The 13050-nt window shown below is 43.0% G+C and overlaps 1 protein-coding gene across 1 annotated transcript; it reads left to right on the forward strand.

Moving 5' to 3' along the window:
• Window positions 1-1119: 1119 nt before the first annotated feature.
• Window positions 1120-12471, forward strand: LOC134443883 (transmembrane protein 41A-B-like; the record flags this gene model as incomplete). The annotated part of the gene is made up of 3 exons (XM_063193414.1): window positions 1120-1486; window positions 6760-6910; window positions 12310-12471. Coding segments are annotated over exons 1-3 (474 nt in total), but the record flags the coding sequence as incomplete, so codon positions are not given.
• Window positions 12472-13050: the final 579 nt, after the last annotated feature.

Genomic DNA, 13050 nt, shown 5'->3' on the forward strand with positions numbered 1-13050 from the left:
CCAACATTGGCGGGATTTGGACCAAAGGGGGCGCTGCAGTTCCTTCTGTTGCCGTGGCGACTTTGGCAAGTTTACTGCTTGGCCCCGCATTGCTGCTTGCAGCTATATTTATTATTATTATTATTATTATTATTATTATTATTATTATTATTATTATTATTATTATTATTATTGCATTACACTAGCTAATGCTTTTATCCAAAGCTACTTACAATTATTTACAGGGTGTGGGTTACAGTCCCTGGAGCAATGTGAGGTTAGGTGCCTTGCTCAAGGGTACATCAGGCATGGATGGAAGTGAGCTGAGGGTGGGATTCGAACCTACAACCCTCTGTGCTCCAGACCACCTCCCTGACCATTAGGCCATGGCTGCCCCAAACAAAAAATGTGCATGATGGCGGTGGTTTTGAAGCAGGAGGGGATGATGGCTTGCTCCAGTGATGTGTTAAAAATTATGAAAGATGATGATGATCATGATGAAGAAGAAGAAGAAGAAGAAGAAGAAGAAGAAGAAGAAGAAGAAGAAGAAGAAGAAGAAGAGACGATTTCATATCTCCAACTAAATGTACACAGTATATTGTTTCTTTGATTGCTTTTTGTTTCTAGTAGAAATATAAAAATCATTAAAAGATATGTCTCGTAACTCTTGTTTAAATTGGGCTGCCTTAAATTGAAATGTTAGTAGCAGTAGCAGACACAAAAACTAAGCTATTGTGGATTTGATTGTAAAATAACTGGGATTTGAATTTGATTATAGGCCTACTATTTATTTACTTTATTTTATTTTTTTTACTTTTACTTTTTAACTAATTTGTTTAGTTAGTTGATTTACTTCAGATTTAGTTGCACTTATACATGTAGCCTATATTGTTTTTTTTTTTTTGTATTAGCCTAGTTATAAAATCTTAAAATATAAAATGTCTTTGTTTTAATATACTCATTCCATTTGTCCAAGCATGTCAAATCATATGTCTTGGTATTTATTTTGTATTACTAATTTACGCAAAGTTAAGACTGTCACACTGACTCAGGGTTTGTCTGCCCTTTCTATTTCTACTCCACGCAGCCTCTGTGGCAGGTGACAGCTGATCAGAGTCGGCTTTTGAGGACCCCCATGTGATCCCCTCATGGGTCCAGCCCAGCGAAGTTCCTCCGATTTACATTGTCGCATACAGTGGTTCCACGTCTTCTTAACTTTTTTGACGACGCTGTCCGTCAAACCGATTAACTGTATATAAGCAAGGGATATTATCTGTTTCATCGTTGACTCTTCAAGCTCTACCCGGGACAAGCGGGTACGCGCGGAGTGTTTTTTTGCCGACAACATGCGCTCCATTTTGGGGTTAGTCGTATTGGTCGTCAGCGCAACTTTATATCTGTACCTCTTGACTGCTTTCCTGCCGCCGGGTCCGCGACACGAGCGCCGAGATGAAGAGGGGAAAACAATTGCGAACGAGTTTGGGGAAGTGGAGATGGAAGAAGACAGGTATCAAAGAGACCGAATTAATCAAAGTTTGGCGTGTTGCGGTGTTTTGTATGCTGCATGTGCTGCTCGAGAATTTAACCTACTGACATCTCGGAGGGTGTCATCTGAGATCACGGCTGACCACCTTGGCTGTTTCTGCAGTGAGTAGCATAATGGTATCTCCCACTGCCGCTCCGTCTTTCTATCTCTTAATTCAAAAGCCCAATTTCCTTTCCAGGTCTTTGCATTCAGGCGTTTTCCTTTATATTTGCTTACATTGAGTGCGTAAAATGACGCGTAAAATATATAAAATATAAAATACAATACAAATCTGTAAAATATTGGACCCTTAGAAATAAAAATACTGCTTGTAAAATAGTACATATTTGAAGTCAAGTGAATTCAGGTAAACTTGGGTAAACCCTAAGCTCAAATGCTGCCTAAATTATTATGTGAAGGAAAAATCGAGTCAAACATCCTCAAGATAGTAAGAAAACACCCAACACTGTCACTGTTTTTAAGACTGTTATTATTTTGGTGTAGATGATCATTTTACTCTAGCCAGGGCTTGAGAACAGTGTGTGGCTTGTTGATGTGTACTTGAGAGAATATAATATATCTTCACCTCCTCTCCTAAATGTACTTCTGATGCTATCTATGTTGATGTTCACTGTTCTATGTGTGTGGCCATAACTGACTGCTGTGAAGGTTTGGGTGTCAAGGTGTACTTGATGGTGTGGCACAATCATGGAAAACGTGATAATTGCATGGGCATGTGGGAGCTGAGGGAGTCCGAGGGGGGTGGTGGGAAGGAGGGGAATGTTGTTGATGGAAGTCTGCGTGTCACACTTTCATTGGATTATCAGTCAGTGTCACTACTGTCAAACTCCAATCAGAATTGTATATTAACTATACACATATTAACTTTATCTTTCTATCATCACTGTACTCAAACTTAGATATCAATTTGCTGACTTGTTGTACACAGTTGAAACTTTAGTGTTGAAATGTTCCTCTTGTGTTAAAAGAGGATTTGATTTTTTTTCTTAATTCATAACAACAGCAATATCTTTGAGGGTGTGTGTGTTGTTGTTGATTTAATGTGACTGCATCCTTGAAAAGGAACTTTTAAATCTGCCAGCCTTGCGCATTTCCTCCCGTGCACCTGTCACTAAAGGCAGCCTGATGTAGTGAACTTTCCCATTTAATGACGTCAACTAGACTAGGGTCACTCACAACACACGGTGCGGCAGCTTTCCAAGAGGTGCCTGCCGCACTCTCAAGGAGTAACGTGACCCATGAACAACCCCAACTCTAACTCCAGCTCCAACCCCCAACACGCAGCCCCACACAGTATTTTTTCAGTGTTAAGTCGAGACTTAGAGAGTCTATCTTCTAGAGTGTATTTGGTCCCAGAGTACTCGCTAAGTGTTGAGTTAACACTGCATGTTTTTATTGTGCTGCCCCAGCCAAACCCTCATCCCTACCCTCTGTCCTCCTCCCCCCCTCTCCCCACCATGGCTATTCCCTTCCACCCAACCCCACTCCCATGATGACCTGCACCTCCTGTCTGTAGACTCTGGATAGAGCACTTATCACAGTCAGTAGACGGTGTCCAGATCTTGTCACCTCGAGGGGTGTCACCTCATGGGTCACGAGGCTGGGGAGTCTCCGTTCCTTGACATATCCCTTCTGTGTTTCCTCCCTTTGAGGTTAATCGAGTCGAGTGGCAGTCCGAGGAGTCCAGGGAAAGGGAAAGGACACAGAGGAAAGATTTCGCTGAAGGAGTGGATGGATTTTATTTTGTCTTTTTTTTGTCTTTTTGTAAGAGACTTGAGTCGCTCAGGGGGAATCTTTTGGTTGTCTGAAAGAGGATGAAAGTCATGAATAACGGAGAGTGTGTTAAATTAATAAACAGACCTGTTATTCCCAACAGTGGAGCAAATCGCTTACATAACTCCACTTTTCTGGGGATAATATGCTAAGAAAAGACAGCTATTTCTGTACTTCATGTCGGCTGTCAGAAAAGAAGGGATTTCTTGACAAAGTCCTTATTGGTGTATTTTGACATTTCTTTTGGCAACAGTTTGGCTATTTATAGAACAAGCTTCTCCATCCCAGCAGACAGTACCTGGCCTGCTAATTCTGCACTTCATGCACCCAGTCAACAGAGGAAATTTGCAATAGAAAAGGGCTCGAAAACGTGGCCCCGTAATACAGGCCACTCTGCGAGTGCAATAATAGTTGTAAATACCGTAGTCATTGAAAAAATACACCACTATGACATTACACCGGGCCTTTACTAATAATGCATTAAAACAGGGGCTCCTAACCTATTCCAATTTGGGGCCCACTTGATTTTTTCCACCTTTGATCCAATAAGCAATACAACTCAACTAGTAAACAGCAACACACACACACTAATATTATTTTGATTTTTAGAAAATTATTTCACGGCCCACTTTCAAGCCCACTTTTTCAATACTTTCAGGGCCAATCAGTGGGCCCCGACCCACAGTTTGAGAATCGCTGCATTACGACGTATAGTCATTGCCATTCTGGTAACAGCAAGCTTATAACATGGGTCATTCCTTAACAAGATGACTGTGAAATGGAAAATTGTGGTGTTTGTGTCACCATGCTTTGGCCACGTAAAATAAAATCCTATGCCATTACATTCTAGGCGGAAATGAGTAGAACTAGAAGTTTCTCAGCATTATTTTTTAATATGGTGTCAGAGATAAGTATTTACAGCATAATATGTAGCAATGTTTCAGTGTGTGTTTTTTATATGTAGCTGAGCATTGAAAAGTCCCAGTCTTACTCACAGACTTAATGCTAGTCTTACTGACACGTCAGTCTAGCGTTGCTTTGGGAAGTCCCAAAGCTCCTTGCGTACTCCTTACGCTGGTGAAAGTAAACACCAACACACACAAGTAAGTACGTGGCCCAATCTTTAAAAAGCTACGCTGTAACTCAAGTGACTACGAAGACGCTCGTGGGCATTTTATAACCAGCTGTTGTCCAACTTGGAGTGCCGGTATGTTCAGGAACAGGAACCCACTGTAGGCCTCCTTTCCGTGGTTTCCCAACATACAGTACGTCAGCAGTCGCTCCTCAGTTCTCACTGCTAGGAAAGCCGACAAGGGATGTGGCGGGTTAGACAAAGGGTTAAGTTGTCCTGGGCCCAGGGAGAGAGGGGGCCTTAAAATGTCTCCCCATGGTCGCTTCCATCTAACGGTAGGGCACTGGGCTGCTACGCCGGCGACCCAAGTTCAATTCCGGCCCGGGTCCTTTGCCGAACCTTCCCCATCTCTCTCTCTCCCACTCACTTCCTGTCCAATCTCTCACTGTCCTATCATAAATAAACTAATAAAAGACCAAAAGAGGGGCCCCATGAGATGATTTTGTCCCAGGCTCAGTCAAGACTGCCAGAGGCCCTGCTCACTGCCACCGGTCTTGGCTTGAGTACCAGAAGTCTCTGAAGAGCCAAGCTGGGTGTTGGTTTACGGAGCTCTCCTCGTAAAGGGCGCATAAGCGAAATTAAACCCCACACTCTGGATTACTGGAGGGGGGGTTCATGCCGTACTCACATGCTTCCTAGTGACCAATGGCATTAGAGTATGGGATCGTGTTACCACCAATGACTGTGACTCGAACGGCCCTTATAAAACTATAGCACAACACAGCTGTGAAACCGGTATTTCATTTTATTCTAATTTACTCTATACCAGGCTATACCAGGGCCTGTACATAGATTCCACAATATCCTAATGCGACATTGTTCACTTCACATTTTTATTAGAAATGATAAATAATAATTACTGTTATTACAAATATTATAAGTACGTTCCGTTTTAATGTTTTGGAATGTAGTTCTTTGTACTTTAAGTTATGAAGCATGATCAACAAGTTATCATCACCAGAAAATAAAAAGGTCAAAAATAAATGTTAATTTCTGTGTTTGAGTAATGCTGCTTTTTCATCTCGTCAGCATGGCCGTAACTGCCATTGAGGATACAGAGGTCATGTCCTCTGTATTTATTCTCAGCGAATAATGAAAAGCGATATATGATCAACAATGATAAATTCAGTCTGTATATGCCACCCCCATTTATCCTCAAGGCAGTGATTAATGAAAACAAACTGAAGAGTTTGACTGAAGTGTTTGAAGCATTCGAAATGTACAGCACAGCACACAGTGTTTGACCTCGGTATTTGAAAATGTCTAGTTACGGCCCTGCTTGTTAGTATGCCAGCTATGTCAGGTGATATACCACGTCACTTGTAAACATCTCTAGTCTGGCTGGTTGTTTTGGTCAAGTTGTTGGTCATCCTCAAGACATGTCGACCATCTTAAGTTTCAGGGTGGTAGCGTGTCACTGCGGGCGCAGCACTTCCAAACACTGTGGCGGTAGTGTCTCATCATCAGACTAGTCGACCTATTTCTATCCTCTGGTGGTCCTATATCCTATTTCAATCCCAATCCTACCCCCTCCAGCCTCCACCCTCCAATGTCTTGTCCATTCACTCTCTCATTTACAGTAACACCACTTATCTGTGTCTCATAGCTGTGTCTCGCCGTAGTAAACATCACTTACTGCACCTCTCTGTGTGCAGGTGTGTTTCTGCACAAAACAGAAACATACCTGTGTAGTCCCGCATTCACTCAGTGCAGGACATTTTTTAGGAACCCAGACAAGCATGCGTTCAAGATAAACATATGTCTTTAATGATTTTTATTTGTTTTGATTTATGTTTTTTGCTGTGTGTCTGAAAAAATAAAATAATGACCACCTCCACCATTGTGGCTCCATCACACGGTATTAAGTATGAAAGGGTGAGTGTAATGGTAGATCCTTGAGAGTTGGCAACCCTGGGTAGGCTATTGCTTTATAGCCGGCATTGTGTGGTTTAGACATTGTCTGTTGTAGTTTTTATCAGCCATCAATGTCATGTCATCCTTGATGCCCCTGCTTCATTATTGTTAATAAAATGTAGTTGTTTTATTTTCATGTATACTTATTAGGGGTGTAAATCACAGCCTCCGTCATACAATTCGATTACAATTTCTTAACCCCTTAAGACATGGCATCATAAATGAGCTGTTACCAGAATGGCAATGACCAAGTCTAAAGGCCCCATGCACTGTCATAATAGTGTAGTACTATAGTAGTTCACTTTCAAGGTCTATTACAGCGTGCCACAGAAGATATGGCGTGCATTAAGGGGCTACGGCAGCGTGTATTATTTACATTACACGCCATAATATGCTTATTTGACTCCGCTTGCAGAATTCATTTCCCCTCCGATTTGGAAGAGCTGAGGGACCTAGCCGCTCTGCTGAACTTCTACAAGAACGAGCACAAGGCCTACGTGATTCTGCTCTTCTGCAGTGCCTACCTCTACAAGCAGTCCTTCGCAATACCTGGCTCCTCCTTCCTGGTAAGAGAAACCGAAACCTCAAATATCAAAACACACGTTTGGAACAGCGTGTACCACTTGAGTGAGGAAGCAGTGAATGTGTTGTTGTCACCATGGAAATAAGAAGTGATGGGAATACTGGGATTGAGAATCTATCATGTAGTGTCATATACATATTCCGAACCGCCACTTCTTACTTGAGTCAGCTCATTTCACTGACTAACTTATTTTGCTACTTGTAATTAACTTTTGCTGTGTTAAAGTAACATTTGAGTGTTGCAATTGAGAGTTGAATTGTACAATCTCCCTGTTGGTTCTACACTCTACATATTAAATGAACATTGCAAGAAAATACTTTGTTACTATATTATTGGATCAACGTCCATCCATTCATGACACTAGATGGCAGACTCTGAAAACAGGTGGTTGTGCAAAGCTGTTAATAAATAGGCTTCAGAATATATGAACCTGAACTTGATTAAAAGGCAGAAAATGTGTTTTTGACCAGAATAAAACATTCAGTAAATCAGTGTGTGAAGATGTGTAGCCGTGACAGGCAAGTCTGGCAGAGATGCAGGTCCACAAGAAGGTTTTGCGCAAAAGTTGAGGGTTGTTTTTATTTTTTTCCACAGCCAAAATCTGTGCACTTATTTACAGTCAGAAATAAACTAAAGTCAAAAATGCAATTAAACAAACAATGACACGAGGGTCAAAAGAAAAGAGAAAAAAAATAACTAACAAAAAGTTTAAGCAACTAAAGTTAAATCAAAATAACTTTGTGCAATAAAGTGACTCACTGTACTGAGTCGAGGCTCTCACTAACATAAGTGTGCACGCATGGCTGGCCTTCCCACTGATTGAAACCAAACACATTTTAAAGACAAATCAATTTTCCCTACTAATTGGCACAAACCAAGATTACAGGCAACTAGGGGTTAAATACACAGAAAAGGCTTCTACAGCTTAAGTAAACACATTAACTGAAAAGAAAAGACATACTCCTAATACAGGAAATTACATGCAATACATTCATACAAAAATATTAAAACCAAAGTGCTTTATGAGCGAATATTAATTTAAATTGGGCAATACCATTTTGAGCTCACGCACGAGCGCAGTGCGCGAACGCGCCCCACTCGGCAACCACAGTATATCAGGCATGACAGTGGAGGTGCGCGCCCCTTTAACACTGCAGCCAGAGATGCCGGGAGAAAAAGGTAAACCTTTGAGAATCTACTTCTTTGCTTTACCATTACTTTTAACCTTACTTTAGTGAATAAACATTCAATGCTTAACAATAGACTGTCTGCTTGTTGTTATTTAAATTACTAGGCATTTTAAAACATGTTAGCATTTCGCTAGTTGGTAAAACGGCATTGCAAACAAACAATTGAAACAATGTTGCGAGTTTGGTGCGTGCACTCACCCTCTCGCAGGGAAATCACTCACATGTTTAAAAGCAGGTGTTTAAAAGCAGTCCAAGGGTCTCAGTAATCCACATGATGAACAGTAAAGGTTAAAAGCAAGCATATTAGCGATCTCAGTTCATGGTATAATCATGGTCCATTCAAACATTAAAAACAATAGCAGCCATTTCCTGGCTGGTGGTCATGTGACTCAGTCACGTGATGCGAAGACGCAGAGTCACAGCATCACACACCCCCCCACTTAAGCCTGACCCTCCTCATTGAGGCGGGACAGGAAGTCAGCAACAACGTTCGACTTGCCACTGCGATACTTCACAGCGAAACGAAAGGGCTGCATTGCCAGGTACCAACGGGTCACCCTGGCGTTGCTGTCTCATTCTGTGCAGCCATTGGAGGGCCCTGTGGTCGGTCTCCACAGTAAAGTCCTTACCCACCAGGTAGTATTTGAGGGTATCTAAGGCCCACTTCACTGCAAGACACTCCTTCTCGAACGTCGAATACCTGGTCTCTCGTGGGTGAAGTTTCCGGCTGATGTATAGGACCGGCTTGCAGTCCTCTGCCTCGCCCTGGAGCAACACTGCCCCAAGACCCGTGCCAGACGCGTCAGTTTGCACTGTGAATGGCAGGTCAAAATCAGGACTTTGCAGGATCGGCCCCTGACACACACTCCTTCAGCTCCTCGAAAGCCCGCTGACATGCCTCGGACCACCGGACCTTGTTGGGAGCATTCTTTCGTGTCAGGTCGGTCAGCACTGCCGCCCTGCTGGAGAATGCCGGTATAAACCGGCGGTACCAGCCGATCAACCCCAGGAAGGATCGGACGGCCTTCTTGGTTGTGGGGCGAGGGCAGCTGCGGATGGCGTCCACTTTGTCCACCTGTGGCTTGACGACTCCACCCCCCAGGACGTAGCCCAGGTAAGAGACCTCGGTCTTTGCCAGCTGACACTTGCTCGGGTTGATCGCCAGGCCTGCCTGGTGGATGCGATGGAAGATGTCCTTCAGATGGCTCAGGTGGTCTTCCCAGGTAGCGCTGTGGACCACCCCGTAGTCGAAATCGGCCCCCTGCAACACCTGGTCCTCTTGAAATGGGGTCACCTTTGGTACGGCCAATACCCTTGGAAATGGGGTTGGGGCCTGTTCGGCCGATGTCGTCACGAGGTTGGAGGAAACACTGCTCACTCTACTCATTCTTCCTGCGCCGTAGTCAGAGGGGTCCACGCTGGCTGTGCGAGATGCTGTCGGGCTGATGGGTCTGGATGGCGTCTGTCCGTCCAGCCGCTCCGCACTGACAAATGACTGGAGTAGCCCGAACCGACGCTGAAGGGCCCTCAGCCGCCGATCTTGCTCTTGGGTTTCTTGCTCTCGCTGCATGTCGCGCTGGTGTTGCTGCTGCATGCACTGCCTGAGCGTAGCCTTCAGGCCACCTCCTCCGACTGTCGCCTTCTGCAGGTCAGTGCTGGTGCTGTAGTTCCTCTTCACCTCCGAACTCTTCCTCACTGTCGACATCACGGTTGGCTCCTCCTTCTGTCATCTTGCTTCTGTAGGACTGGATGTTGTTCGTCTGCACTTCTGCTGGTCACTGGCTCCCAAAACCGCTGCCACCAAATGTGAAGATGTGTAGCCGTGACAGGCAAGTCTGGCAGAGATGCAGGTCCACAAGAAGGTTTTGCGCAAAAGTTGAGGGTTGTTTTTATTTTTTCCCACAGCCAAAATCCGTGCACTTATTTACAGTGAGAATAAACTAAAGTCAAAAATGCAAATAAACAAACAATGACACGAGGGTCAAAAGAAAAGAGAAAAAATTAACTAACAAAAAGTTTAAGCAACTAAAGTTAAATCAAAATAACTTTGTGCAATAAAGTGACTCACTGTACTGAGTCGAGGCTCTCACTAACATAAGTGTGCACGCATGGCTGGCCTTCCCACTGATTGAAACCAAACACATTTTAAAGACAAATCAATTTTCCCTACTAATTGGCACAAACCAAGATTACAGGCAACTAGGGGTTAAATACACAGAAAAGGCTTCTACAGCTTAAGTAAACACATTAATTGAACAGAAAAGAAATGTTCCTAATACAGGAAATTACATACAATACATCCATACAAAAATATTAAAACCAAAGTGCTTTAGGAGCGAATATTGATTTAAATTGGACAATACCATTTTGAGCTCACGCACGAGCGCAGTGCGCGAACGCGCCCCACTCGGCAACCACGGTATATCAGGCATGACAGTGGAGGTGCGCGCCCCTTTAACACTGCAGCCAGAGATGCCGGGAGAAAAAGGTAAACATTGAGACTCAACTTCTTTACTTTACCATTAACCTTACATTTATCAATAAACTTCAAGATTAACAATAGACTGTCTGCTTGTTGTTATTTAAATTACTAGGCATTTTAAAACATGTTAGCATTTCGCTAGTTGGTAAAACGGCATTGCAAACAAACAATTGAAACAATGTTGCGAGTTTGGTGCGTGCACTCACCCTCTCGCAGGGAAATCACTCACATGTTTAAAAGCAGGTGTTTAAAAGTAGTCCAAGATTCTCAGTAATCCACAAGATGAACAGTAAAGGTTAAAAGCAAGCATATTAGCGATCTCAGTTCATGGTATAATCATGGTGCATTCAAACATTAACAAGGCCGACAGGCGGACAACAGATGCGTCCCTCTATGCCAGTTCCAACTATGCCATTTTTCCCCCCAAACGCCCCCCTGGCCTCCTCCAAGCCTGTCAACGCCCCCCGAGGATGTACTTTTTGTTTATTGGTCATCATGGACACTCCAAATATTGTGGCAGGCAGCAAGGCAGCAAAATGGCGAGACATGGCTTTATTTTTTGCAGTTTAGGGTATAATAAGCTTATCATCATTCTTGGATTTGGAAAAATACCATAGGCTATGATTTGAAATTTCACATAGCCTAGATGAAGTAGGCTACATTACAAATTACCAGACATTTATTAGGCCTAACAACCTTTAGTATCACGCCATTTCAGCATTATGTGCATGTGGGAAAGAATCTAAACATCGACAAATAATAAATAAATAAAACCGTTTGGGTGAATCATGCGCTTATGGGTTGACCCTTTAGGTGAATTATGGACTTTTTTTCAATACCAGCTTCACCGTCAAGGCACAAAGCAGTGAACTTCCGTGCCAGAGTTTATCAAATGCACACGACTGCATAGCAATTACGAAAGACGCGTTCTCTCCTGTACTCTCTCTGAGCGCAACGAAAAGCACCATTGCCCTTCCAAATGGCAGTTGGTTTGATTTTTTAAACTCACTGCAGCATTATTTTTAAAAACACGCATTTTGTGCATTACGTGAAACTCAATTACCCAGAATGCTGCACGTGAGCTCTCTACCCGGGTGATTCTGGAAAACAAACATGGCGGCAACTCGCTTTACTACCTTAATAATGTGTTAATCCGACGCTAGATTTCTTAACTGATGAAAATCGAAGGCAGAAATCAACATTGTAGTGTCTAAATATGAGGTCGATTGGTCTATTTGTGGCGTACATCACGATCGGCTGAGTTGTTGGCCTCACGTTTGTCAGTTAGCCTGTGGCTAGGCTACTTTTCGCCAACTTTAGCATCCGGTTTAGTATAGAAAGGCTATGCTTGCACGCATTCGCTCCGTAGTCTGCCGCCTTGTGGCCACAGGAAGGAACAATTTAAAGAAAGCGTTTCAGACGGACAACAATTGAATGAAAGCGTTTCAGACGGACAACAATTGAATGAAAGCGTTTCAGACGGACGGAAATTTAATGAAAGCGTTTCAGACGGACGGACGGACAGACAGACCCTGTTATAGAGATGCTGGACGCATCTAAAAACAATAGCAGCCATTTCCTGGCTGGTGGTCATGTGACTCAGTCACGTGATGCGAAGACGCAGAGTCACAGCATCACACAGTGTCTTGTGTTTCACCTTTTTTTGATGACCGATTATACATATAATGTTCTTTTCTCTGGTCCTGACAGAACATGCTGGCGGGGGCGATCTTTGGTACCCGGGATGGCCTCCTGATTGCCTGTGCCATGTCCACTATAGGCTCCACCTTCTGCTACCTACTATCCCACAACTTTGGCAAAAAGCATGTAGTTCGCCTGTTCCCAGACAAGGTGGCCATGCTGCAGAAACTGGTAATGAATTTTATAATTAAATGAGTTAACTCTTTTTCAAGTTGATGCTCAAACTTGTACTTTTTCTACTCTTTTTCCAAATTCAAATCCACTCTGCATTCTAGTTTTAGAATTACACTACGTTACATTACAGCAGACGCCTTTGACCAAAGCGACTTACAAGGAGGAAAGGGGTAAGGGGTCAGCGCAGAGTACAGCAGTATAAAAGTAATTAGTAACAAAAATTAGATAATAAACAAAGACAACTAGGCGCAGTGTACAGTGATGTACTCTGCGTCTAGATGTCTTTGTTTATTTTCTAAATTTTGTTACTAATTACTAGTTTACTACTGTACTTTGTGCTGAATTACCCTACTTCGCAGATATCCTTAGCATATTGTGTCCTATTCTATTACAACTTCTCCTTCATTGTTGTTTTGTTATGAGGTTATTTTTCTACCACTGTGTTGGTTCTGTCTTTTGTAAATGACTTTGGCAGTTGGTGTTGGTGCTGATGAGAAATAAACAAGCACAGCATTATTAGTATCATTATTAGTAGCATTAGTGGTATCCATTAGCAAGATGTGCTAGACTACAGTC

The sequence above is a fragment of the Engraulis encrasicolus genome, unplaced genomic scaffold, assembly GCF_034702125.1.
Source record: "Engraulis encrasicolus isolate BLACKSEA-1 unplaced genomic scaffold, IST_EnEncr_1.0 scaffold_380_np1212, whole genome shotgun sequence".
NCBI classification, from domain to species: Eukaryota; Metazoa; Chordata; class Actinopteri; order Clupeiformes; family Engraulidae; genus Engraulis; species Engraulis encrasicolus.